Source organism: Dromaius novaehollandiae, chromosome 14 (assembly GCF_036370855.1).
Source record: "Dromaius novaehollandiae isolate bDroNov1 chromosome 14, bDroNov1.hap1, whole genome shotgun sequence".
Classification (NCBI taxonomy): Eukaryota; Metazoa; Chordata; class Aves; order Casuariiformes; family Dromaiidae; genus Dromaius; species Dromaius novaehollandiae.
Window position 1 is genome coordinate 13,649,162 of NC_088111.1, and position 26,569 is coordinate 13,675,730.

Consider the following 26,569-nt stretch of genomic DNA (forward strand, 5'->3'; position numbering starts at 1 on the left):
AGTTTAGTTTGGAAAATGAGCATCTACAAATAAAGGATATTGGTGCAAGTGGCAGCAGCTGACAGAAGAGACAGTGAATAGTTGTTATGCATATTTAAGTTATTTTAAGAAGCTAAGCCTCACTATTTTCTTTCTTCTCCAGGTCTGTGTGTTATGATTGCAGCTTCCATTTATACAGACAGGCATGAAGAACTGCACAAGAGCAATGAATATAACATTGAAGTTTCTCAAGGCCAGTATGGCTATTCCTTCATCTTAGCCTGGATTGCATTTGCCTTTACTCTGATCAGTGGTGTTATGTACCTAGTATTAAGGAAGCGGAAATAAATGTCAGCAGCTAATTGTTTCTGTCACTATAATACAAAACCAAATTCCAATAATCATTTTGTATATAATCATTTACATGGTTTTGTAGTAAAGCTATTGTTTCTCTAAAAACGTACTGTGTTCTTGATATGAAACAGAACAAAATATTGCGGGTCTAATGGAATGCTTGGCATCTACAGGTCAAGGGTGTAAGCAATACAAAGACAAGTTGTTAGCTTTTACATATTTGTAAAGTTGTTGGCCTTTACATATTTCATCAGCATAAATGTTCTTCCCTTAACTAGACATTAACAGTTTATTTCTGGCCCCTAGTAGATTACAAATAAAGCCAGTGGTTATTAACTTGCAAGCAATATGCTAACCATATTCCTGTCCCAGATCTACCCTTTGAGATGGGATAAATATAGGGGGTAAAAAATGAAGCCCAGACCGCAGTGTAAAAACAATTATAAAAGCCCAAAGCCACATTCAGTGTGTGTATTTTAGCAGGGAACTAGCATTCTACTATTTATAATGTGCAGTAAGTGCCATCAAGCTTTTATTAGAACTACTTGCTTTGCAAAAGTAAACAATTCCTTTTTGTACTCTAGCAGATGATTCTCTTCTTTCACATTTAATTCAAGAGTACAGAGCCTCTGGGAGGAGAAGTTACCAGCAAATTCATTGCACAACTTGGGACTGGAATAGCCTGAGCTACCCCATACAATCCCTATATCCCTTCATTTTTGCATTGTGCATGGTCTTTCTGAAAAAGAATTAGTTACCTTGCCTATACCTGCAAATTTCTAAGCAACTAAGAGATCCAGCAATACCAAATTTAGGGGTTTTTTTAATGGCCAAATAACTCTACATATTTACTACACCAGAATTTTGATATATGATGACTTCATGTCTAATGTATCATTTCCAAAAAGCCTTCTTTGAGTCTGCCCATTACGAAACTGGCCTTTAAAAATTGCATTCTAAATTGGATTTTACTTGAACCAAACACTCCTACTAAATAAATTGGGGTGTAATTACTATGTTTATGATTTTCATGATTGACAGTTTAAAAATAAAAGTCACCAAGTCATTTTATTTTGAAAAATAATTTTGGGAGATAAATCTGTACCAGGCTTAAATGCTCAGCAGTATAATACTGGCTTTGGTTGATGGTGATTTAGGAGCTCAGAGACCAGTGTGGAGAATGAATGAAGTGGCTTTTTCTGGTTAGTCACAGTTTTGATGTTTGAACATAGACGTGACTTTGTAAAAGCACTAACCATATATTTATTTCAGTACATTCACTACAGCTGGACCCATACTACAGGCAATAAAAAAGGAGATAGGTTTTGAATGAGCTTTTACACTTAATGTAAAACAAATACATTATTACGAAATACTGTAGTTCTATTGAAATTGATACTACAGTATACATCAGCTAATGGTTTGATCCATTCATCAGTCCATTCAAATAAATCATACTTGACCTCTTACAAAGTAGAGATCAAGCTCAGGCAGCTAACTGTATGAAAACTGTTTCCAGCATAAATAATATTGTTCATCTGAACAACAGTATTCCCTGAACATCCTAATGTGCTGTGGCATGTAAGACTTATCTTTTGCAAGCAAATAAAGCCCACCAAGAATGATAACTAATTATACAAGTAAGTAGGACAACAAATTAAAAAAGAAAAAAAATCAGCTCGAGCAAAATGCTTTTTCACCAGTCTAGCATGATGCTAGTATTTTTTCAGGATTTTTCCCTCTTAGTGGGAACCCTCTAAATTTCAAGTATTAATAGCCCACTTTTTAAAAGTAGTGTTTCTACAGTTTGCTGAATACACTTAAAACCTGAATTTTGTTAGCAAGCAGAATTTGTTTTGAACAAACAGATGCAGGAGTAAGGCTGAAAGTAGACAGACTAAGCTAGGCATTTGCTAGTTTTATTCAAACATGAAATAGTAAGGGAAATTTTAAAGCAAATATTTGGATTTAAAATACTATTTTATATCTAGAAGACAGTTCTATAAAATTATAAGCTAAGCTGTTGTGCCATTGATTTGAAGAGATGCTTCTTCAGTTTCTTGCTTTGGTCATTTATAGAGCAATTATTTAAAATAAAGATGTATATATACATGTGCACAGCTTGCTTCCACTGTAAAAGCACTGTCCCTTTAATTAAAAGTGAAGGGCATACACATACACCACAATGTGCAAACAGCAATATATACATGATGCCACATAAAACAGAGCAGATGTGAATGTTCTGTATACTGAGAAAACAAACGCCAAAAAAGTTTGAACTAGAGCCTCAGCAGGACGAACATGTTTTAGGATATTCTTTCTACCTAATAAGCTTTTAAAATATACCATTTTCTATGCTTTATATATTCTGAAACTGTACATGAAAATAAAGTTAAAACAAAAATAGCAAGCTCAATACGTTTAGCAGTCTTACCTTGTCTTTAAGTTTGGGTATATTTACACAATGTTGGATGAGATGTAGTTGAGTATCTGTGTGAACAGGAAAAATTAAATTCTTCCTGCCTGTATTAGAACCACAAGTTGGTTATTTTTGTCCTTTAATACGGACCTTGCAGGTAAGCCAAGACAACAGCATATTGAACATCTAAGAGCATGATCTCACAAGAATAGCTATTGAGTAACGTAAGAAGTACAGATGTGTCATAAGTTGATTACTGTTAAAGTCTCTTCTCCTATTTTGCAGAAAGAGCTGTGTATTTTAAAAGATTATTGTGAGTGCACTGATTTCAAAAGCCTGACCATGTTAGAAACACACCAGTGACTTCTGCATATGCTCCTGTACAAGCTTCAGATTTCCACTGAGATGACAACAGTATAGATGAGTACTATGATTGATCCAAAGAGTACTATGATTGATCCAAAACAAAACTCCCCAACTCCCCAGAAACAATCTCGCAAACCCAATAAAACTTCTGCCTTCTAGGCCTCATAGAAACAAAGGGGAGAAGCCCAAACTACTAGAATATTCAATAGCAGCTGTGAATCTAGTTGACATTTTTCCTCCACAGATACTTTCAGATTCTTCATCAACTGTAAATACCAGCAACAACATTGCAAGATAGAAGTCTGGAACATTTATATCAATATACCAGGGTTATTTTAATGTATTTTGGTAAAGTATTCCACCCAGAATGAGAGAAAATGAAGTTTTACAATCCTTTGCAGTAAGATATCTTTAAAAAAATAAGAGAATTATAGGTGTTAGGAACTGTGCTCTTAAGCATCAACTATTTTATTATCACAGCTACATTAACAATCAATTTTACGTGGTTCTTAGAAGCTTCAGAATAACAGAGTTACTATAGCAATATTGCCTGAACTAACGTATCTTTAAAAACTTACACTTGGGAAGCTTGTGCCATTTAGCAAAGAGGATAAAATAAAAGAATCCTTCCTATAATTTTTTAAAATAGCACTAAGAAAGATGAGCCCATCCCTTTCCAAGCATTCAAAACAGTTTAGATCCCTAAACTTATGGTTCATTAGTGCCACTCAAAGAAAATAATGAGGAAACTTTTATTATAATTTTCAATTCTTTCATATATCCAGTAATCCCTTCCAATGTAATAATAAAGATGCAAGAAAGTAAAACGTGGAAGTAAGTTTTAAAAAAACCTCTTCATCTCTAAGGCTGTAGAAGGAAGCTTACAAAATTAATGGAATAAAGTTCATAACTTAAGATTGTAACAAGTAGGAAACATAAGGAAGTTAATACTGTCTGCAGTACAAATAGTGCTTTGACTCAAAACTCACTGCAAGTAAGAATGTAGTACTTTCCACTGAAACAACAACAGACCAGTTGCTGAGGTAGTCTGGGTCTTCAAGAGTTTTTTAAAGACTTAAGGTAATAGACTCTATATCACAAAACGGTCCATAACGTCCACATATATCTTTTGACTGAATGGCAAAGTAGTATGTCTTTGGGATAGTAAACTGTGATAAAGAGCAAGCCATTGGAAGTGGCAAAGCCCTTATTTTGCCTATTTTCTTCCAACGTGATGCAGAAGCGTTCCTGAGGTTTTCATGGAACAGGTACAGGTGATAACTGTCTAGGGGAGCACACTTTGGATCCATTTCCTTAACGGTCCATGACAGTGCAATCCCCTTTGGATTTTGCACCTGAGCCACTTTTAGTTCAGGCTTCTGAGGAGGGACAGTGTCTCTGAATTCTTCAGTGAGTTCCGGACAAGGAGGGATCCTTGGCAGCGGAGGAAGATGTGGAAACTGCTTGTAAGCCTAGGCGCCAACACAGAAACAGTTGTTATTTAAACAACAAAGGCAAATACACTACTTTTTATTCATACTAACTTACCTTTGTGCAAATATATAAACTTCTGAATTGCTACTATCTGTACAGTTTCTAAGCTAACAAAATATCACAGATTATCTGCTGTCAGTGTATTAAGATTAAGCACATTGCTGATACCTAATTTGTGTCTATCCACTATGCTCTTCCCCAAAGCACAAAACACTCCTTATACTATAGTAATACCAACTTAGAACAACTTTTGTTCTGTCAAAAAGATTGCTGCAGAGGTTACCATTAAATCTAGAGAGATACTTATCTACTTTCAATCTTGAATGCACTGACACAATTTCTAGACATTTTTTAAGTTTTTTTTTTTTTTGGTAAATTTAGACAGAAAGCAAACCTGTGCATGTACTTAGTTACTTAGTTTTAAAACCGGTGTATATTGCACAGATGAGTAAAACTGCAAGTGTCTTCATCAAATTCAACTATTACCATCAATTTTAACACATATTAAATACTCCTGATGATATCTGGACTACATCACATAAATTTTGGTTGATTTTACTGATGGTTCCTAGAGAAGAAACATTGTACTCTATTTTTCATACCAAAAAAAAAAAACAAAAAAACAAAAAAACCCCAAAAACCCAAAGTGAACTGTGCTTCTGAGATACAACTCAGCAAATCTAAATCAAAATCAAAATCAAAAATAGGAAAATGGCAGCTGTGTTGCTGTCACAGATGCTGGGATTCAGAAGACTTAATTCAAAACAAGTATTTGGGAGTATAAAGCATGTGCACACTGCTTCACAGATTCAGCTTTCTTTATGTATTATCAACAAGAAGTAAAAAAGAAAAAAGTGCTGTATTCTCTTTTTTATGAGAGGTTTTTTTTTTTTTTTTTTTTTTAAGGTATTACCTTCAGACATTCCATATACTTTTAACTAAAAACTTTCCTGCTGAAAGAAGTTTTACTTACACATCAAGTATCTGTATGGAAGCATTAAAACTTTTTTGGAACTCAAAAGCTTACAATTTGGAAGTTTAAGTCCTGTTAGCAAATAATGATGTCACACATTTTTAGGCATGACAAATTTGGAGAGAGAGAGGAAGAAAAAGGAGAGAAAGCCCCAGCAGAGGAAGAGAAGGGGAAAGTTGGAAGGACTTGAATAAGTTTGGGGGTTGGGGTTTTTTTGCATTCGTTTCTAGCCACGGAATCGCCTGGCATTAATTATTTGCTTACTTCTAGCAAAAACTGTACTGTTCTATTACCATTACAATACCGCCTCCTAGTGGCATAAGAAAAGCTTACTCCTTTAAAGACAAACAGTTTAAACACCGTTCCTTTCCCATTTGAAAAGCTTTTTCCACTAAGTTCTATATATTCTGCAATATGCAAATCCACAGTTTAAAATTAATGTAGTACAAAAGTTGAATAAAAGAAAGAGTACCTCATCTGATGTTTCTGCTGTTAGCTTTAAGCAAGCTGAACTGAGGCACACTGGCTTTGAATTCCTTGTGTGTGATACAGATTTCTGATCTTTTTCTGTTCTGCCTGCAAACAAGATGCAAGCTTTAAATATTAATTTCTACCTATCAAAAAACAGCTTTAAGATCCTCCATTCATATATTAATGATTTTTCCCTACATGCTGTGTGTGTAGGTCCTTCCCTATTGTAAAATGTGATAATTTCAGAATAGGACTCCCTATCTTTACAAAATAATCTACCAAGTGTGAATTTCTTTAAACTAGAAAATTGCTTCATCTTAGTATAGCTAGATTATCAGTAAGTGTAACTGGAACAGAACAAGTCCATCCTGAATCCCTGTAACCACCAAATTACATCTTCAAATCTTGGAGAAATTAGGTGGATATTACTTAATTCCATACAAAAATAGGGGCAAAATTCTTCCAACAGCCAAACAACTTTCAAATTGCTCTCAAATAACTATTTACCTGTTATTAAAACTGCAAAACCAACTGAATGGCACATTACCAATGTGGCAGTTTACAAAATTATGAATGACTTCAAATAATCTAGCTAATTCCCAAACAGATCTAGTAACACAACTAAATCAGATTTTTCACATCACTGGATTTAACAATTATTCTAGTAAGAAATCTGGTTGGTAGCGATTACAGAAAATCAGGACCCAGTTTTAAAATCAGCGTAAAATACAAATTCACCACCAACTATGCTTACTTCATCAAGACTACCTTCCATACATATTCAGAACAAGAATGAGAACCTACCTAAGTATCTGTAAACAGACTGTAGTGAAAGAAGCCAAATTTTCTCTTTTTCCTTACATTTAGGTACAACTTAGATTACTCTGTAGGAGCGAAGCAGTCTTTAAACTGTTTATTTTTTTAATTTTTCCTGATAAAAATTAGGATGGATAGTCATCTTCCAGGAGGAAGGCTCATAGACAGAACTTCTAAATTAAGCATTTGGGCCAGCTCCAAATGTAAAACAAACCAAACAGAGGGGTTTAAAAGTAGGGCCACAGTGATAATTACATAACTTTGAGCAAAAATCAAATTTAAATCTTGTCTGATACATCTGATAAAGCCTACTGTTTTACATTAATCCAAAAAGGTCTACCTAATACATGCTTTGATAATATTCTAGCAGCATCTTCTTTGTAAGAAAGTATAACTTAACTTTACCATTTTGTAGCAATTAAGGTAGCAAAACTCAATGCCAAACTGCATAGAAGTCAAAGGAAACACGTTATTTAGCTTTCTAGGAAAGCTGACTGGGCCCACTCGCACTACTAAAACTGCAGCCACAAAGCCATGCGTGCCCAGATGGCCTAACCCGGACTACTTGTGTGCGACAGCAGAGAACAAGGGAACACCGGCAATCATGTCCTCACTTTATGTCCTGGGTTCCTGTTGCTGGCAATGTTGATCTGAATTTTGGATGTTGCCTTTTATACCCTTTTAGGAGTGGAAAGTTACTGTGATCTTTTGGTTCAGTATCTTATTTCACCCTTTGTGAGTCTTCAGTAAAACTGCTGAGTCAGACACTGTCGTCAGTCTTCCTTATCTAGGTTTCTTATGGCTCCAGCTGTTCTTTGTCTTCCTGTCATCTTATCCTATGGCTTCGGTTTGTGCTTTGTCTTCTTGCTATCTGGTCACTGCATGTAATCTCAATCATACACACACACACACACACAGACACACACACACAGACACACACACACACAGACACACACACACACAGACACACACACACACAGACACACACACACACAGACACACAGACACACACACACACACACACAGACACTGTGGTCCAGGAAAGGCTAACCTCAGCTAATGACATATTTTGACACTTTCTCTCTTTCTTCCGGTACTTTTGTGCAGGGATTCATGCTTCTTCCATACCAATCTTAGTATTCCCATTGCAAAGTTCTATAATCTGATTCTCCCAAACTTTAAGAATCCCATCCCTTACCTCAAAGTAAACCTCCGAGGAATTAAGAAAGAAAATGCCTCATTTTAGTACGGAAGACACATCTGGGCAGTTCTTATCATGCTGAGGACAAGTCTCCACTTAGCTGAATGAAGAACAGGAGTCCCTTTTGTTTATACTGAACTGTATCCTTTGTAACAAGAACATACTGTGACTAACTTTATTACCAAGCAGTTAAAAAGGCTGTTCAGTGTAACTGCTTGTCTTAATGAGAAAGTATAACTCTTTTCTCCTTGTAAGGGTAGGGGTTACGACAGGAATGGGTAGATTTGTCGTCAGCAAACAGACATTCCTTATGAGAAGGCAAATTCTTTAAATACTGCTTTTCATCTCCAAAAACAATTTGCTGCTATCATGGAGATTTGCCAGGGCAGCTGCTAATAGGAGAGTGTTTTTCCTTTGAGAAATGGATACAGTTTTATGATTCTACAAAATTATCCTCTCCTTAGAATAAAGTTACATAAATTAAGTGATTCGTAATTGCATCTACCCCATTAAGTTTAGGGAGATGCTGAAAAGAGAGTTAACAAAATCTTCCGTTTACCTTTGCTAGAATTGTGCTTTTCTTCCTCTGTTAGATCAATCACTTCAAGTTTTCTTTCTTTTATTTCACTCTGAAAAAGACCATCACTTGAATGTTTCTCTTTCAATTTTGATATCAGGTACCTACAAGACTATTTAATAGTTTACAGAATGGAACATACCTGTAAGCTTAGATTTCTTACACAAAGAGAAAAAAATTCTTATAAAAACACAAAGTTATAGAGCCAGGCATAGTATATATGCAGAAATTCAAGCAAATCAAAACAATACTTGATGGTCCACAACAAACTATTTAGAAAGTAATTTGAGGACACCTTCTAGAAAGTCATCTAATTGAGGACACCTTCTAGTACAACTGGACCTAGGACTGGACATATCAGTAATAATTTTACAGGTACTCTGAGAGCCAAATTGTACCATGTTATTTTCTGTGCTATTCTTATGAAAAATAGTCACTTAATTGATAAACTTAATAAATCATTAAATATCATTAAATACCATGTGTTTTTATAGTAGCTTTACATGAATCTAGATTCATAAAGTTTTGCCTGCTCTCCCAGAGGAAGAAGTTTTTCCCATTGACTGAGCTGCTGTTCCTGATATAATTCCACTGATGGGATACACTGGGAAGAAAAAGGTCACTACAAACACTTTAGCACCACCATGATCTCTGGATTTCTCTGAGGAGATACAAATTATCATGGTAAAAGACATGCTTCTCAATGCTTGGATTTTTGCAATTACCTATGATTATCTTCCTCAATCAAAAAAAAATGCAGGCAAGAAAGACTACTGATTCAGAATCAGAACTCCTCAAAAAGCTTTCTGAGTACAGTCTAAAACTAAAGCATCCTTTAAAATGGGAAAACAGGAATGAAAATGCCGTGTATAAAAAGGCTATGAATTCCAGTTGGCCAATATGCATACTGTAAATAAATACTTAATTACACTTCCTGATAGTTTGAGTAGAATTAGGGAGATGACATCATAGGCAAATTGAAGAATACTGGGTTAGAGTAAATAGTTAAAGTGAAGCCAAGTTTGAGAATATACCAGTCAGTTAAAAATGTCTTCCCATGAACATTTTCAGAATAAAAACACATATATCCAGTCAAATCTACCCTTCCAATCAAGTATGGGCAGCTGCCCCAATCCCACCAGCACTGCCTCTCCTGACATTGTGTTTGGATTTCACATCATAATCACAAAACATGAAATTTTTCAACACCTGAAGCATATGGCCCCGGCTCAATGGCATGAATGACCTTATAGCCCACAGTATAGTTCTAGTCCACAGCCTTCTGTGTTATTTAAAAAATGCGATTACCACTTAAATATTTTTGAGGAATATTTCAAATACTGAATTGCTACAAGTCTATCTCAACATCAATCTGTAGGTAGGGATGCCAATGTTAGACTCAGGAATCCTGTATTAGGATTCCAAAATCCTATCCTAAACTGTATCTAGACTTTTTTTCCAGTAGAATACTAGCTGATAAACCTCTCTTTGAAGAAGAAATGCAGCTTGTCAGAACCCTAAGACGGTATTGAAAAATTTGTTTGGAAGCATTCAGAGAGGGATTTCAGAAACATACTTTAGGAAGGTCTGAGAAAGTAATCTTTCACAAAATCAAAAAATAATACTGCTTGAGAAAGGTAACATACATGGGCTTTGTTGTAGTTGTTAATTAGGACTGAGGCTTATCACTTCCTGGATTGTATGGAGAAGGACTAAAAGGTTTTAAGTTTTCTTCCCCCTTCCTCCTTTTTTTTTGCAGGTCGAGAAAGCAAGTATATCAGCTTGGTTTCATTTAAGGGATCAAAAACTAATTTAGAATAAACTCTGTGCTGGAAGAAACAGACCTACTTTATTTTTTAAATATTCACCTTCTATCCAAAATGAGGAATAAATGAAGTTGAATAAGTGCTTACAAACCTAAAATAGGTCAGGATCAACCAACATCTCTTTGCCTCTCATTTGCTTGACCTAATTGTTTCTGTAGTTTTCCATGCACCATGGAAAACTCCATGCATTGAGGAGGCAAGGTCTCCATTTCCGAGGGGAAATCAAGCACAGCATTTCTTCATCACTTTACATATTATTCTTGCCTCTGTAAGTTCACCTTTAAGAAAGTGACAGAACAATAATAGAAGCAAGAGGGATGATGGCCCATACCTACATTATCTGTACAAAAACAAAACAAAAAAGGGTTCAATATGGGCTGTACCATCTTATGTTTGTCCCAAATACCAATCAGCTGTAAGAGCAACTCAAAAGTCAGGGTACTGAAGCAGTCTATGTACCATCAGCTACAGTTTGTTTTGTTTGAGGAAAACATGAAAAATTCTCTTAGTTTATTTTTACCTGAGCCGTTGCTGACATTTCTGCTTGTGTAGATATTTGGTTATTTGGAATATCTGTAACATAATTTTCACAAACGTTTAGAACATGTTTTGTCTGTAAGTCTTAATTTATACTGTTACAAAAATACTTTTTAATAATTGTTAGAGCAACAGAATATTATAAACCTCCCTCCCTCCCAAAAAACATGGGACAGTTATGGAAATAACAGACTTAATAAGAGCGTGCAGTATTGCCTTTATCTAAGAAGCAACTATCTAGCAAGTCAACTCAATCTGCTTGCAACTGTCTTAGAGGGGACCTAAGTATGAAATACCTCTCTGTACGGAAGCAATGTAATAAAGTGTGCATTCTGAAATGCTATCAAACATTCTGTGGGCTAGCATTTTTGCACAAGTTTTCCCCAAGTTAATTAGCCCCAATTGCAATGAAGAAAGTATGTGGGCAGAGAGGAAAAAAACAGCCTACTGTGTGTTAGTCTTGATTAAAGGGTGGTACTTATGCCCTTTAAGCAGCAACCACCACCAGAATGAGGAAAGAGCAGCTCAGAATTCTCACTTTGTCATTACATCATTTATGTGGCAGATTCACCTGTAGAGTTTCCACTGCTTTGAAGTACCTATGAAGTTCTAACAGTTTCATATAAACAACCAACTAAATTAATCCTCTACTCTTCCTATGCTATTTTCTGAAAAACATGTTGTCATATTAAAACAAGTGGTGCACTAGATGTGTAAAAATTGTAATTAGTGCCCCCTCATACAAGAATACTAATGCAAACATGTTTTAAATAATTAAAGTCTACTGATAGGGCTTTTTTATTTGTTTAACACCTACATAAAGAGAGAGGTGTTTTTTTCTTTTTCTTTTTAAAGAACTGGCACATCCTTAAGCATTTCAGAATCAAAACTGTATTTTAATGACATTAAAGAAAAGAGAAAATACATTAGTAGCTGGCAATATGCTAGATATACTGCTGTATATTCTGCAGTATATCCATTAGCATGCATAAATTCAAAATTAAGTTTCAGTACCTGAATTATTTGCAGTTGCTAAATTTTGGCCTTCCACAGAGATCAGTATGACTTCATCAGAGCTAATAAACAAAACAAAAATCGATAAAATACGTTCAGAGATGTGTAAGAATGAGTTCCCCTCCAGAAAGGCATTAAAAACAGGTACACAAATATATGGACCAAAAAGTTGAGCTGGTCAATTAAAACATAATTAAAGCAACAAAATAATGGTTCAGAAAAATTAAATATCAATAAAACAGGTAATAAATTACAGCACTGGGAAAAAAAAATTAAATCCTTTCAACTTGCTAACTTGTGCACTGCTATATTTACTATTTAACAGTGGAGTATGCTGTGTATCAGGAGAATGTATAAGATTCTAGACATCTTTTCTAGAAACAAACCCTACTTGCTTCCATCTTAGTAAAATAACTAAGTCATTCTGCTTGCTTTATGAAAACAGGGGCATGCATTAATTAAAATTCTGTCCACCAGCAGTTTATTTCTGTACTTTCCAAACTGTAACCCTTAATTACTCACATTACCCAAAACCCGACAACTTCATGATCTCACACTGCGTATCAATTGGATGAGATCTACTGAGGTATATTTTGTTGTCTCAAACCCAGGGTTACTTAATACTCAAAGTCATCAACAATTAGGCATACTGATATGCATACATGTTAGCAAGTAGATTTTATAGCGTAAAGGGTGAACAAAATTCCTAAAGAATTCATCTACTTATTAATGGTGAAGCTAATCCAGTTCATCTCAGGCATAAGACATCTATCTAAGATCACACGCACTGAAAACATATGAAATGTAAATTTACTCAGAGGAAAAAGGTAACACCAGCTAAGGGGACAGGTTGACATTTGCACTGCCTGTACTGTAGTATATTTTCTAGGTTCACTCATCAACTGAACTGATGTCAAATGCAGATTAGAGCTATTCTATAAAGAGGTTCTGCATGTATAGATACTGTACAAGTAGAGAAAATTTTAAGTATCTAGGCTTCATCAGATTTACTGCATCTATTTAGATCAAAACCCAGCAATTTAATACAGTAGACTCACTGTACATATGCTGCATACACTAATATTTCTATCCCAGATTTCCCCCAAAGAAAAATGGGAATCCTATCCACATTTTGTTGCACAGTTACAGCCACACAAATGCAGCTCTTAGATAACCAACCAGTTAGAGCTGTGTCAGATTAGTGTTTTGAATCTTATTCATATTCAATAACAAACCAACAAATTCTCATTGCCAATTATTCAGGGATACTGAAAAGACTGTTTTTAGATAAATGAACTTTCCTATTTAATTTTGCCATAAGCAAAGATTGTTATTCAGACAGTAAAAAAAAAGAAAGTTAATGCATTTTTCTTAAAAAAAATTTAAAGAATAGACTGAAAAATAAGATCATAATTAATTTTTTCAGATTGATATTGTGTAATTAACAGCATTTTGCTTATCTGGACACAGTTTTCTCTGTACAGATACTAGTTATCTGTTTTAAGATTTTACTCACCATGTGGTTTTTTTAAAGCAAAACTTCAAAGATTAACATGAGCATTTAGAATCAAGTTTAATAGCTGAAACACACTGAAAGGTACTCTGCTCAAAAACTGACAGCATCCCTTCAATACTTGATATCAAACAATGCCATAAAATGTTTTATTAGTTCATGCTATGTTTGTTATAAAATACTTCAAGGGTTTTTTTCCCAGATAGTTTCTCTGTTATTACAGACAGAAATACATTACACTACTAATTTGTTTCAGATTTACTTAGGCTGTTATTAAAAAAGAAAGAAAGAAAAAAAAAGACTGCCTTACCAAAGAAAGGAAACTATGATAACCACTAATTATAGTATCCTGCTACTGTCCACCTTGCTTTCCTAAATTCTACAGTTCCTCTGTCTTTGTATTAATTGAAAAATTGTTTCATCCCCCTAATTCATCCAATCTGCCTCATCAGCCCATGAACAAAATACCAACTTTTGTGGTTTACAGACCCAGCCACAGAAGCCAAACAAGGATGAAACAAACAAACAAACAAGAAAACCCACTGGAATATCAAGCAATAGGAAGCCAAATTATGGTAAGGTTGGGGGAGGATCACTTTCCTACTCCTCTTTTGATTATTTCTAAGTTAAATTCTATCAGCTCCAGTTCACAACAACTTTACCGTTAAACATAGCTGATGCATTTTGTTATAAAACAAATACTAGGCAGAATCACGAAGTACTTTTTAAGGAGGTGACATCACTGCTCTAAAAGTAGTATTACATTTCAGTGTGGCAAGGAATTTGTATTTCTGAACACATTTCACTGGACTTACCACCACCATAACCAAACACTTTGAAACCCTAGGTTCTCAAGAAAGGGCAAAAATACACATCCTGATTTTAGCATATCTTATTCAGTTAGAGTTATCAATTCCTGTAAGCAATTAATCCTCAGTCTTGAGGATTAACATGGCCCCAGTTCCTTTCAGTGATACTGCACTTGCACTCAGGAGTCTTCCCATCTCTGCCCACCCACTCAGGCTTCTACCAGTTATGATGACGTTACTGTTGGGTTATTCTTCCTCACACTTTGTCTAGCAGTGCCCGAGCCTGTCCTGGCTTATACCTGAAGTAAAAACCTGAACTGCCAGTTGAAGAACCCTGGGAAAACGGTAGGTAGGAAAGGTAGGTAGGTAGGAAACAGGTTACAAGGCTCCAAAGAGTGAACATCCTTCACGTGCATGGATGATCTGAGAGGCTGATCTAACACAACATATGACCCTGACACTTCATCTCGCGTGCTCTGTTCCTGCTGTTTGCTCACATTCTGAGATGCTGTTTTCTGGGGAAAGAGCTCCCCACCATATTTTAGCACATGCAATAATATACCTATCAGCCCTTTATTCATGATCCATACCAAACCCCTTACAAGTCTGTCAATCATTATGAGGGCTGTGAATAGGCAGTAATGACTGCAAACTTCCAGAGTAAGTTGAAAGGAGCATGAGAAGGGGAGGGGTTAAACTAAACATTGCAGGTGGACTGGAATAATAATGAAGATCCCATACTATTCCAGTCACACAGAATAGAAGGGTTTATCGCCAGATTAAACAAAGCAACAGAACAACATCATGTAGGGGATGAGTGGCTTCTTCACAAGCTTGAAAGCCAGATTGCAGCTATAGGACAAGGGTTTCTGCAACTTGCACAGTTATTTGCACATTAATTAACCACCTTATACATGTGCATTTTTTTTAATTGGATTTTTGTTCCAAATCATGGAGATCATGGAAACGCTAGCAAAATCCAGGCATAGAAAAATCCATATGAAACTGATTTCTGTTTACTTAACTTCTACTACTGAGTAAGTGGAAATATAAGAAAGAATACAGCACATAAAATATTTGTTTGAGCAAAACTGTCTATGTACACAAGATAGCATTATTTTGCCTTTGTCTATATTCAGGCCAATGTAAGTTACTATTTTCTTACTACTTGGTGCAGAAAAATCCTGTTCTGTAAAAGAGGAGAGGAAGAACAAGGAATATAGACATCTGGTCCCCAATGTGTCCACCGGAGGGAGCTGGATAAAACACAGAAAGAGGACCCTGCAAGTGGCGGACGGGGAGTATTACTCCAGAGCTCATGCTCTGATGTTCAACCAGCACCAGAGGATGGGAACAAGCTTCAGTATCAGATCTGCCAAGACAGAAATAAATCCAAACCCTTGCCAACTCTGTGAGGGAGCATCTGAATATTTCTTCCATTTTTTCTGCATGTGCACAAGGCTTCAAGCAGATGACCGGTGGTGAGTTTTTGCAGGGTGTGTACAACTTACACGTGAGAAGTATTGTAACCGGTGGAACACTGACATGAACAGGTTAAAATACTTTAAGGAACTACTTAAAAAATACTGTTTAGAATTCCCTTGAATGTTATTTAGCATATACTGACAAAATACAAAATACAAATTGTTTTGTGGAATTTGGATTTCTCTCCTTCTGAAAGTATCCTAAAAATGGAAATATAATGTATGACATTCAGTGCTCTTATATTTTGCATTAGGAAGTTACCTGGAAGATTCTTCCTATCATGATCACTCAAATATCTTTACACAGACATTCTTCCTGTCGTTCAATAAGAAATCAATGCCCTAACAGACCTGTTTGTCTTGAAGCACTTTAAAGAACTGATGATCTAGCTTGAGCTGCAACGGATAAAGTGGAGATATGAGCAACAGCACTGAGCACCTAATAACAGCTGAGTTTAAATTTAATCATAAAACAGAATTTAACTCCCAGTGAAAAGTTGAAGGAAAGAGTAAATTTTCTCATAAAAGTTTTAAAGCAATATAAGGCCATTAACTACATTTTTTAATTCAATTACAGACACCTACCTTGCATCTTCTGAAACACATGCTGATGTGAAACCAGTGTGAGATGACGGTAAAAGTTTACTTGAGCAACTTTGTTGTGTATTTATGGTATTTGAAAAGGAAGCAGAGGATCCAAGCTGGTTTAGAATTGTATTTTGGGAGTCTGCACTTGGAAGCCTTGTCTGACAGAGTAGGAAACAAATACTGCATCGTCATAAAAGTCACACTATAAACCTGCTTATATTTGCAACAAATGCTGTTAGTCAAGGTGCATTTAAAAACAAAAAAAGAAACAAAACCAAAACCAAGCAAGTCCACAATAATACCAAAGCACTTATTTGTTTTTCTTGAAGATTAACTTGGTCTAAAAAAGAAAAAAAAATTTAATGTTTACTAACTTTACCTTATCTCTATATGTTTTATACTTGTTTAAAGTTTTTGGGAGGAAGTCAAGAAGCTATAAAACAAATTCTGTAAAATATGTGAAAGTTTTTAGCAAAGACAGAATTGCATGTTTGTCACATGCAATTATAAACTTTTATACTTTTTGACGTTAAAGAACAAAGACTTTGTTTTAGATGTTGAAGAACAAGGACAGAACTCCAAGTTCTTTTATTTAAATGCACATACTTCTGTAAAAGTGGGTTTTCTTATGAAATATACAATCAACATGAAACAAGAGGCTCATAGTTCACGGAACCCTTTCTCCCACAAAAGTAGCTAAAAGAATTTCAGTACAACAAAAATACGACCATGCTAAGCACATGAGAGATTCCTACTGTTCATGAGAATCAAATATCCCCACAAAAATGATGTTTCATAAGAGTACTGTTTCAGTGCTAATGTACCACTACTTCCATGAAAAGTGCTTGTCTATTAATAGCAATGTTAAAAATACTTTCTTTACTCTATCATATTTTCAATTTCATTGCCTAAGAGAGTGGTTTTCAGCTTGTCATTCATGGCCCCTTGGCAACCGAAGGACTATAGCTAAGTGACCGATCAAAGGTAATGAGAAGAGGTAAGCACGCTGTTAAGTAGTGTTAACTTTGTAATAAAGGGACCTGACCCTTCACCAGAAAAATCCAGCAGCTCTCAACTAGAATAGCATCAAAGCAAAAACTGTCAGTTCAGACAGTGCCTCTACCCTGTTTTATGATCAGTTAATTTTGTTCAATCATGATGGCTCAAAATAAATACAATAACTGAAAACAGACAAGCCCCCAAAGATCAGTCTCTATTAGTTTAAGAATTCTATATAGATTTTTGTTATTGATGCAAGCAAGAGCAATTCAGCTAGCAAAGCTATCAAGTTTCAGTGTAAGCGTTCAGTTAACCATTAGTCTGCAATTAGTCATTAATACCTCTATTAGCATACACATCTGCATCGTACCTGATGAACAGCCATTTCTGACAACACTTTCTTCTGAAATGCTATCACAGCATTAATACGTCTCTCAAGTTTTGATACTTTTTTCTGCAACAGAAAAGAAACAGTGTTACTTAAAATTAAAATTCAGGTTTACCTGAATTAATGACACGTTATATGTTATCATCATACAAGGAGTAGACAGTGAAAAAACTGCAATTAATAGAAGTTAAAAATACAACTACCATTAAACTGATCTGTATGTCACACAAAATGAAAAGATTGCATACTTTGGGGGTCTTCTTCCTCTAATGTAGCGTAATAATCATAATTATGTGGAGTAGCATATTCAGCATGCAAAATAGCCACACATTTTTGCAAAGAAACTTACTAGGAATGTTATAGCTAGTTCTTCATGTTTTTTCCAGCATTGTGCCTGTTCAACTCTTCCACTTAAACCTTCCAGTTTATGATTAAAGAAGTCACTGTTTAAAATCTCCATCCGCTCACGAATCATAAGTTTGATCTGTAAGAAAGAAAAGCTGTATTTCAAATCTAAAAATCCTTCAACACTGAGATGACTATACAAATGACATGTTAAATTTAAAATCTAATTAATTTTTTAGGGGAGGGAAGAGTCCTTTTCTTTCTGATGTTTTTGTGGCATTTCCGCAGCTATAAAAAAACCCTGAATTCTGTACTTTGGCATTCTTCTCTCCATTATATTTAACCCACTTTGCATATACGAGGTGTCAAAATGTACCTAAGCATACCTTCCAAAAATTTAAAGAGGTAAAATTAATACGTTTATGTCAGTCATTTCCAATGCACTAGCAGTCGTTTTAAACATTTGTTTAACATTTATGATTTTTCTACGTACAGGATTTGGGAATTTGCTCTTCTACTGGCTTAAAGATCAGAAATTGCTGAAAGGCAAGGCTGCTTTTAAGCAGAGAATACTAATGAGCAAGTGAAGCTCTTTATACTGAAAAATAAAACTTTTCCTCGTGACTCCATAAAAACTTTCATATTAATTATAATTAAATTTTAAATAAGTTATAAATAATTTTAATTACTACTACTAAAAATTCAACATAAAGTTCTGTGTTAATTTTACACATCAGGACTAGTCTCCTTTATATCAACCCCAAGGCAAAATTGTTTATGTATGAACTGGACTGAGGGTGTATCTTAATGTCACGAAAACAAACAAACAAACACTATTAAAAACCATAGTATAGATTCCTGATTATTGTTCTTTATATGAAGTACTCATTTTCTTTTTCTATGATAAAAAGAACCTGCCAAATTCATTCCTTTTCTTGAAAGTCATTACTGAATTGCTTTTCCTTCCTTGCAACACTACAATAGCTCCCTCTTATTTTACAAAATGCCAAACAACAAAAAAGAAAATTTCTAGCTTTTTTCCCTTATTTATTTGCTATCTTACCTGATAACTGTTAAGATGTTGAGACTTTTAAAACACTCTCAGCCTTAATTCCTTGAACTTCATTAAAACTTAGTTTTGGGCCCCAATTAGGGAAAAAAAAAACCTGAAATTCTCCAACATAGACACTGATGAACAGTATATCCTGGTGTGCTATAATACTGCTAAATATGAAAGATACTTATGGTGAAGGCACTCATAGCACCAGATTTCCTGCTCTTGCTGGTCATTCACTACTGACATAAACCAACAACTAACACGTTAGACACTATGCTCTACATCCTTCCTCTGAAACAGCAGGAGCTGATAAAGAAATAGTCACTTAACATAGAAAGGAACTGGAGGAGAATTTTCAGCTGCTCTCCACAAATGGAGAAGGAAATCATTATTCCGCTGAGTAATTCCTCCTGTTTCTATTTTCTAGAAGGAAGATAATTCCATTCTGTCTTGAGCAAATTATCAAATGCAGGAGAGAACTTGCAGTCTGACACACGCTTGCAATAAGTTATTGCAAGATCAACACAAAGTGAATGGTATTTCACCTAGAACGTGCAAGAACTGAACACGTGTAATTATGTAAATTTTGTCTTATATGACGATCAAAATATTTTAAATTTCAGTTAAATAGGGAATCCATTCAAGATAAATTTTGTATTTGTCCCCTCAGCATGTATTTGAATTCTCCCCAGATAGACAGTTACCAGCATCCCTAATGTTGCGCTCCCCACCTGAAGTTACAAACAGGATAATCATATTTCAGTTTTAAAATGCACATGAAACAAGAAACATTCAAAGCACAGCTAGGTACCTTCCCCAAAAGGTCTTCTTCCTTTTTTGACACTGTACAAATATTCTTTTTCTTGGTTTCATCAGAAATCTTAACACGTTTACACTGGATATTTTCCTTGCTTCCTGAGCACACCCTCTTCCTTTGAGTGTTCTCTGAAAGTAAACAAAGCTCACATTAACTTTACAAAATTTGTTCTGTATTACAAGCTACAGAATTACAACTCAGGCCTGGGGAGGAAGGGAAGCAGTATTATTCAAGTCACCTGACATGCCTCCTTAAATATGCTGCAGCAGTTTGATCTTGAACTATGACTGGGACACAGTATTTTGTGTGGGAAGACGCAGAAACCAGACAGTCAGGCGAAAGTGTGGTGGGGGAAGGAAACAAGATCATTGACAATTGCTGCTACAAATTTTTTCACGATTAAAACTTTATTAGAGACATTTATTGAGAGAGAGCTGTTTTTCTCCTCTTCCTTTTTCCAGCAACAGCAGCAAGCTCTCTACCTTGAGACAAGCAGATAAAAGACGATGATGCTATTTCTGTAGAAATAACACCAAGATATGCCTGATGGCTTTTCCCTGCTCTACTCTGGGCCAGCGCCTCTCAATTTCCTTTATTTAAGAGTTTTTTCACATATCAGAGTAAGCACCTTCCTGGGATTAGGGGTCCTTTAAGCCTTATCATCTGAGAAGCCAACTTCGGGTGCATGTCAGAATCATCACCATTTTTTAAACATGAGATTCTTTCTTATTACCAGCAAACGAACTACCTCTCCTCCCACCCCTCTTTCTCCCAATCACATTAAAATGAGGAATGAGATAGAGGAAATTATTCTCTAGGGGTTTCACAGAGGTAATATTTTATAGTCAAGGAAGAGTCTTACACTAGCAACTTAAAAGATCATACTTACCTTGCCAAAAGAACAGTATTTCTGACTCATTACTTTCTGATGCTGCTATATAAATTTAACAAGAACTTTGTGACTGTACAACAGCTGTTTTGTGCCTTTCCCAAGCAGAAACAAATCCAGAGAACAGAACACTTCTGTTTCACTCCACTAATCATCACACAAGCAGCAGCAACAGCAGTAGAGGCAGTTATTGAAACAACTGATAGGGCTGGAAGACTCTACACCCAAACAATGTAAAGGTTGATACAATGTAAAGGCTGATATGTTGAAAATGAACAGGCTATAAGGACACTGGCATCCAAAAAACTTGAATTTTTGCTCATTTAGAAAAGTAACTATGCTATCATTATAATGATGAGGGTGAAAGACTTACTTATCTTTTTCTAAATAGAGTATTAAGATACAGAGTACTGTTCAGCAAACAACTGTTTGCATAGTTTCATTTATATATTATACTATCACAGTCAAAACAAGGTAATTAGGACTATATATAACAAATACTTTTCAAATTATTGAAAGCACATAATGTAAATAGCTATCTATATTAAAGTTTTTTTAAATAGTAACAGTAAATTTTGCATGCACTTAGTGCATTAGAGTAAGTGTGAAATTCAGCATCTATTCTACCCAAACAGGTTTCCTCTTAAAGCAAGTATACCGCTTTTGTATCAATGAAATATGAACTACTCAGCATAGTAGTAAGTGCTAAAACATATTTGATGAGCATTTCAAAGATTCAAGAGAAAAAACTGTACTGAATTTCTAAAGTGTTAATTAAAATGCATGATACTTAATTAAAATAGCACTTATTTAAACACCGAATCCATGCTGGTTTGCAGTAAACAGGCTTATCGCAACTCTGATCAAAAGCTGTACTGCATTTTTTTAGTTATGAAGTGTGATTTTCCTAAGACAAAGAAAAGCTGAGCACAGCAGTGATTGAGAAGAGCTTCACTATCCAGGACATCAGCTGGCTTGCAACCACTTCCTTCCACCCCACTCCAGAAAGACCAACAAAACCTCACCTTTTCCCCTTCTAAGGGGTTTGTATGACTGCCTTTTACAGTAGCATTTACTTTTTCACTGTCACTTATTTTAGGCTCTTTGCAGAAAGAAGACTCTCTCTTCTACACAAGACACGGGAAAGTCTTTGTACTTGGGAGCCTGAACAAAAGAAAAAGGATCAATCTTCCTCCTAAATCCAGGAACCTGACAATGAAACCTGCTTCCAAACACCCTACAAGTACATCATATTTCACCTAATTAGCGCCCCTCAGTTGCTACTGTATAGACAGCTAAGCATACATCATGCTCACTTTTTAAACATTTACCCTAGCTGGAACATACAGCTTTGCCTAAGCCAGAACACCTGCAGGAATCAGTTTTAACACAAACTTTTTTCCAGGAGGAAGAAAGGTGTGGGGGAATGTTCAGGTGCATCTTTGCACCCCCCTCCCCAGCACCCCAACCCCAAAACATTTGGCTTTTATCTCAATGGTGAATGAAATAACTCTCTACTGATCATTTACCAATAATATGAATTTAATGACAAGGTTCATAGCGATGTTTTCAGAGGCTCAAGAATCAAGAAAAGAAGAATCAAGACTAGTTTTGTTGGGACCAAAATAATATAGTGCCAAATAAAGGCACTGGTAATTATTTCAAATTTTGAGTTAGTATTAAAGCTTTTTAAGTTAACTATTAAGCTTTTTGAACGAAACCAAAGTCATCACTTGCATCTATGAAAAGAGGTGTTTTGGTCAGACTTTTTGCCTTATGTATAAATACAGCGTTACCAAAATATGTATTATAAACAAAGCTTACAGCCAGTTACCATATAAATAAAAGCAAAGCTGAGGAAACTGCTTTGTTTTGTCTCAAACCTCCAAACTAATAATCTGTAACCATTTCCTGTTTCGAATTTGCTTTGATACATCTTACACAAAGTTCTTAATCATAGCTGCAAAACACCTGTTTAGCCATGTTAGACTTCAAGATCCATCACAGACATGATGGAAGTTACCTGTTCAATAGAGTGCTTGTAATTGTAAGTCCCAAATACAACAATCCAGTTAGTCTCCTTCTGCCTAGGAAATCCTAACCCTTGGTTAGTTAGCTGCTGATGCTTAAACACAATTTATCCTGACCTATGCATTCAGAATAGGTCAGGATCAATGTCATATCAGGTAAAAGGATAATTAACACCATAAATATTCTCGTAAGAGAGGTGGGTTAAAGCAGAAGCAGAGAATTTCAGAGAGTAAACTACAACAGTTTGGTCAACAGAGAAAGTCTTCATATAAAAGGCATATTACTGCTAGGGTGGACTTTCTAATCTCATACTTCTCCAGGAAAAAAAAAAAAGTGAAAAATATTTATTCCGGAATTAGCTTCTAATTCTCTTTTCCTGACTCACTCTTAGGATCGTTTCCCTCCTTTCATTATCTGCTTCTTCTACTGTGTTGTCCTGTATGCACTAAGACTGTCACCACGCTCTTCCTGTTTCACCACAGCATATGAAAACAACGCAAACATGTGGAAGGGTTGCAAATGAACCTGATAACAGTATTTCTTCGACCACCCAAGTAATTTCAGAGTAGTGCACTGGTTAGAAAAGCAGACAGAACATGAAAGGATAACCAGCTGAACTCTCATCACAGAACAAAAACCCACGCATCAATCACAAAGAGCTAAACAAAGAAATTGCCCTGAACAGTGAAGCACTATATCAATAGAGAAAAGCAATGCTTACCTACACTAGACCCACACAACGTATCCGGCAGCATAATTTCATCATCTTCAAAAATATTTGAACTATCATCGCCACCAGACACTTTTTCCCCTGACAGAGCAGTGTTTCCGTCTCTTGTAGTCTTCATGGGAGTAACTAAGGCAGCACAGTTTTCTTTTTTCTGTTTTGAAGCATCTGTTTCATCAATTTTTTTTAACACTGGAACAAGTTTTTTGGCAGGCTTTGTTCCAGGTTTTATGCCCATCTCTTCTAGGATGGGAATGCCACTGTTAGTTCTCTTACCCTTACTATCACTGTCAGCCTCAAAAGCGCTCTCTTTTAACTGATCAGTGGGCAGTCCATTCAGGCTTGGGCACAAACGCACTTTGACTGACTCCGATGGCGCTGTGTTTACACCATTTTCATACCATTTATGAAGTATAACTTTTAAACATCCGGCATTTAAAAGTTGCTTTGCATCTGAATTTTTGTTGCAAATTATATCAGACACAGGATCTTGACATTCTTCTTGACTAACATTCTGATCAACCTTTATATCATAACGATGTTCCTTGTTGGCTACCGAGCTAACGCTAAGTCTTGGTAGAATCACTGACGATTTTTTTTCAGACAGTACTGAAGTTGCACTTGATTCAGAAAACACTTTTATTTTGACATAATCCTTACTTTTACAGATTATATCTAAGGTACTTGGCTGAAGAGAATGATCCTTAGTTTGCAAGCCATACACAGTCTTCTCCTCTGATGAAGCATTCTTTATTTTGTTTGTCTTTTCTACTTGCTTTCCATTACTTGGAGTCATGGCTTTTTTTGCTCGCAAAGGTTTCTGTGACATTTTATTTGAATACTCCATCTTCCAGGCCCTATAACAAAGAACTGGATTTTAAAACCAAATACATGGAGTAACTCTTGTCTAAAGTCTTTATTCCTCTTTGGTTTTGCAAATACAAAATATTACTATAAAACCTTTACTATAGCAATTTACTAACTCATATTTTAAATATCTCTTCTTGTGTCACATGAGGGAAAACTAGGTAAGAGTGTTCCCACATTACGCTTAGGATCAGCAATGGACGTAACTCTAAAGGGAACCTAAATAAAAATGCAAAGAGTTAGCACGAACAGTACCAAATGCTCTTTTTCAGTATTCTCAGTCAGATTTAAGCCAGTGTAAAACATTTTGCTAGTTGTTCTGGAAAACCTTTGTTCATAGCACAGATAAATGTGACTGATAGATACTCACAGCTGTATCAGCATTTAATGAGAACTATCATCACTTCCATTTAACTTCAGCTAGTTAAAAATATTCTGACAGGGTTTAAGTATCCTCTCACTTTCCAAGGCATGCAGACACCTGACACTCATCCTCTGAAGCTCTCCTCTCTGTAGACCAACAGGATTTAACTCGATTTTCCACATTACTCAACACAAAGTGATTGTGATGTTGGAAAGATAAAGATAAGCATTCAGAGCTGCTTGGTGGCGAAATTTCATAGAAAATAAGATGAAACTTGCCCGTTCCCCAGCCAACAGTATGATAATTGTACCTACATTAACTCGGACAAATGTATTTCAAAACTATAACGCAACCTGAAATCCCACAGCCACCCCAACACCCATTTAAGTCTTCAAATCTTTATAATAAAACCTGGAACTATTTTGCAGCAATTTAAGCCTGTTGCTTCTCTCCCTATTCTCCAGGACCATTAAGTTATTCTCTCCATCTGCACAAAAACCCTTTATATATTTGAAGGTTAACGTTTCGCCCAGTCTCCCCTTTTCAAATTTATTCAATATTATATTTTTAGACACTTTGAAACATTCTCATCGCTCTTTTCCGGACACGGGCCACCTGCAGCGCATCCTTCTTGACACGCAGTGAATGCAGTACGTGCGTTAAGATATTAGCGACACCGAACAGAACTGCAGAACATCCTCCACCTTCTTCTTTTACAATTTTTAGGTTTCCCTAACAACTTGCCACAGCAACTTTGCGAATCGCGCAAAAGGAGAGACCCCGGGCAACCACAACGGATGGGGGTTCAAGGCCCTTCTGGGCCAGCAGACGCCGGGGAGCGCCACGCGCAGGCCCGCGGGCGCGCAGTGCCACAGCGCAAGCCGCCGCCGGCGGGGAAGGGAGCGAGGGAGGCGAGCCACGCCGCCACGCCGCCCGCACTCCCCACGCGCGCCGCCGCCCCCGGCCGGGCGCCTCCGCTGCCCCCGCGCTCCGTCACCCCCGCAGCTGCCTGCCCGGCACCGCCCCACCGCTGCGCCCCAAACGGCTGCTGGCACCCGGGCGCGGCCCGCGGGGCTGCGACAGGGCGCCAGAGGCCTCGCCCCCACCCCCGGGCCCCGCGCACTCACCGCAGCGCAGGCGGCGCCGCGCCGCGCTCCTCTCAGCGCCGCGGCCCGTACGGCGCCTCCCCGCCGCGGGGCCCGCCGGGCCGGGCCGCGGCCAATCAGCCGCGGGCGCCTCCCGCGGGGGCGGCGGGCGCGAGGCGGCTGCTCGCGCCTTCCCCCGCGCTGAGGGGGCTCCGCGCGCGCCGCGGGAGGCGTCCGCGCCCCCTCCCCCCCCCCCCCCCCGCGGCCGTTGGCGCCGGGCGTGTCCCGCGGCGAGCGGCAGGTCGCCCCAGCCGCGTCGTTTGGGGAAGGGACCCCGCGCTTGGGAACGTCTTGGGTTTCTGAGAGACGCGTTTAGGCACTGGAGGAGGAGGCATTGGGAGAGTCTGGTTTCCTTATGGCAAATCCCAGTGGTAGGAACTTTCTATTTCCTCAACAGTCAGTCCTGCTAGAATGAGTATTGTTAAAAGGTTGAGGTGGAAAGATGGTATTTTTCCTGCTGTTTCTGGCAAGTAAGGATACATTTTTTTCCTACAGTTTCTCTAGTTTCTCCAGTTTCTC

At 36.9% G+C, this 26,569-nt stretch overlaps 2 protein-coding genes across 8 annotated transcripts in view; one reads left to right on the top strand and one right to left on the bottom strand.

The window, feature by feature from the left end:
* The window catches only part of EMP2 (epithelial membrane protein 2), a 35,398-nt gene extending 32,649 nt beyond the window's left edge, over window positions 1-2,749 (top strand). For all 5 annotated transcript variants that reach the window (XM_064520408.1, XM_064520406.1, XM_064520407.1 and 2 more), the window contains one exon: window positions 143-2,749. In XM_064520408.1, the coding sequence (XP_064376478.1) occupies window positions 143-327 (185 nt within the window). In that variant the 3' untranslated portion in view covers window positions 328-2,749. The remainder of the gene's footprint in view (window positions 1-142) is intronic.
* Window positions 2,750-3,855: 1,106 nt separating this feature from the next.
* ATF7IP2 (activating transcription factor 7 interacting protein 2) lies at window positions 3,856-26,131 on the bottom strand. Of its 3 annotated transcripts, XM_064520402.1 has the most exons (11): window positions 26,033-26,128; window positions 23,669-24,531; window positions 20,022-20,155; window positions 18,158-18,292; window positions 17,791-17,874; window positions 16,419-16,579; window positions 12,028-12,089; window positions 10,997-11,049; window positions 8,633-8,702; window positions 6,058-6,161; window positions 3,856-4,590 (listed from the first exon to the last, which is right to left on the bottom strand). In XM_064520402.1, the coding sequence occupies exons 2-11, from the start codon at window positions 24,519-24,521 to the stop codon at window positions 4,186-4,188; spliced, it is 2,061 nt and encodes a 686-aa protein (XP_064376472.1). In that variant the 5' UTR covers window positions 24,522-24,531; window positions 26,033-26,128; the 3' UTR covers window positions 3,856-4,185. The 3 variants fall into 3 exon arrangements, with proteins under 3 accessions (XP_064376472.1, XP_064376473.1, XP_064376474.1); XM_064520403.1 differs by lacking the exon at window positions 6,058-6,161 and having other exon boundaries at window positions 4,379-4,590; window positions 26,033-26,130; XM_064520404.1 differs by lacking the exons at window positions 3,856-4,590; window positions 6,058-6,161 and adding an exon at window positions 7,877-8,173 and having other exon boundaries at window positions 26,033-26,131.
* Between the last annotated feature and the right edge of the window lie 438 nt (window positions 26,132-26,569).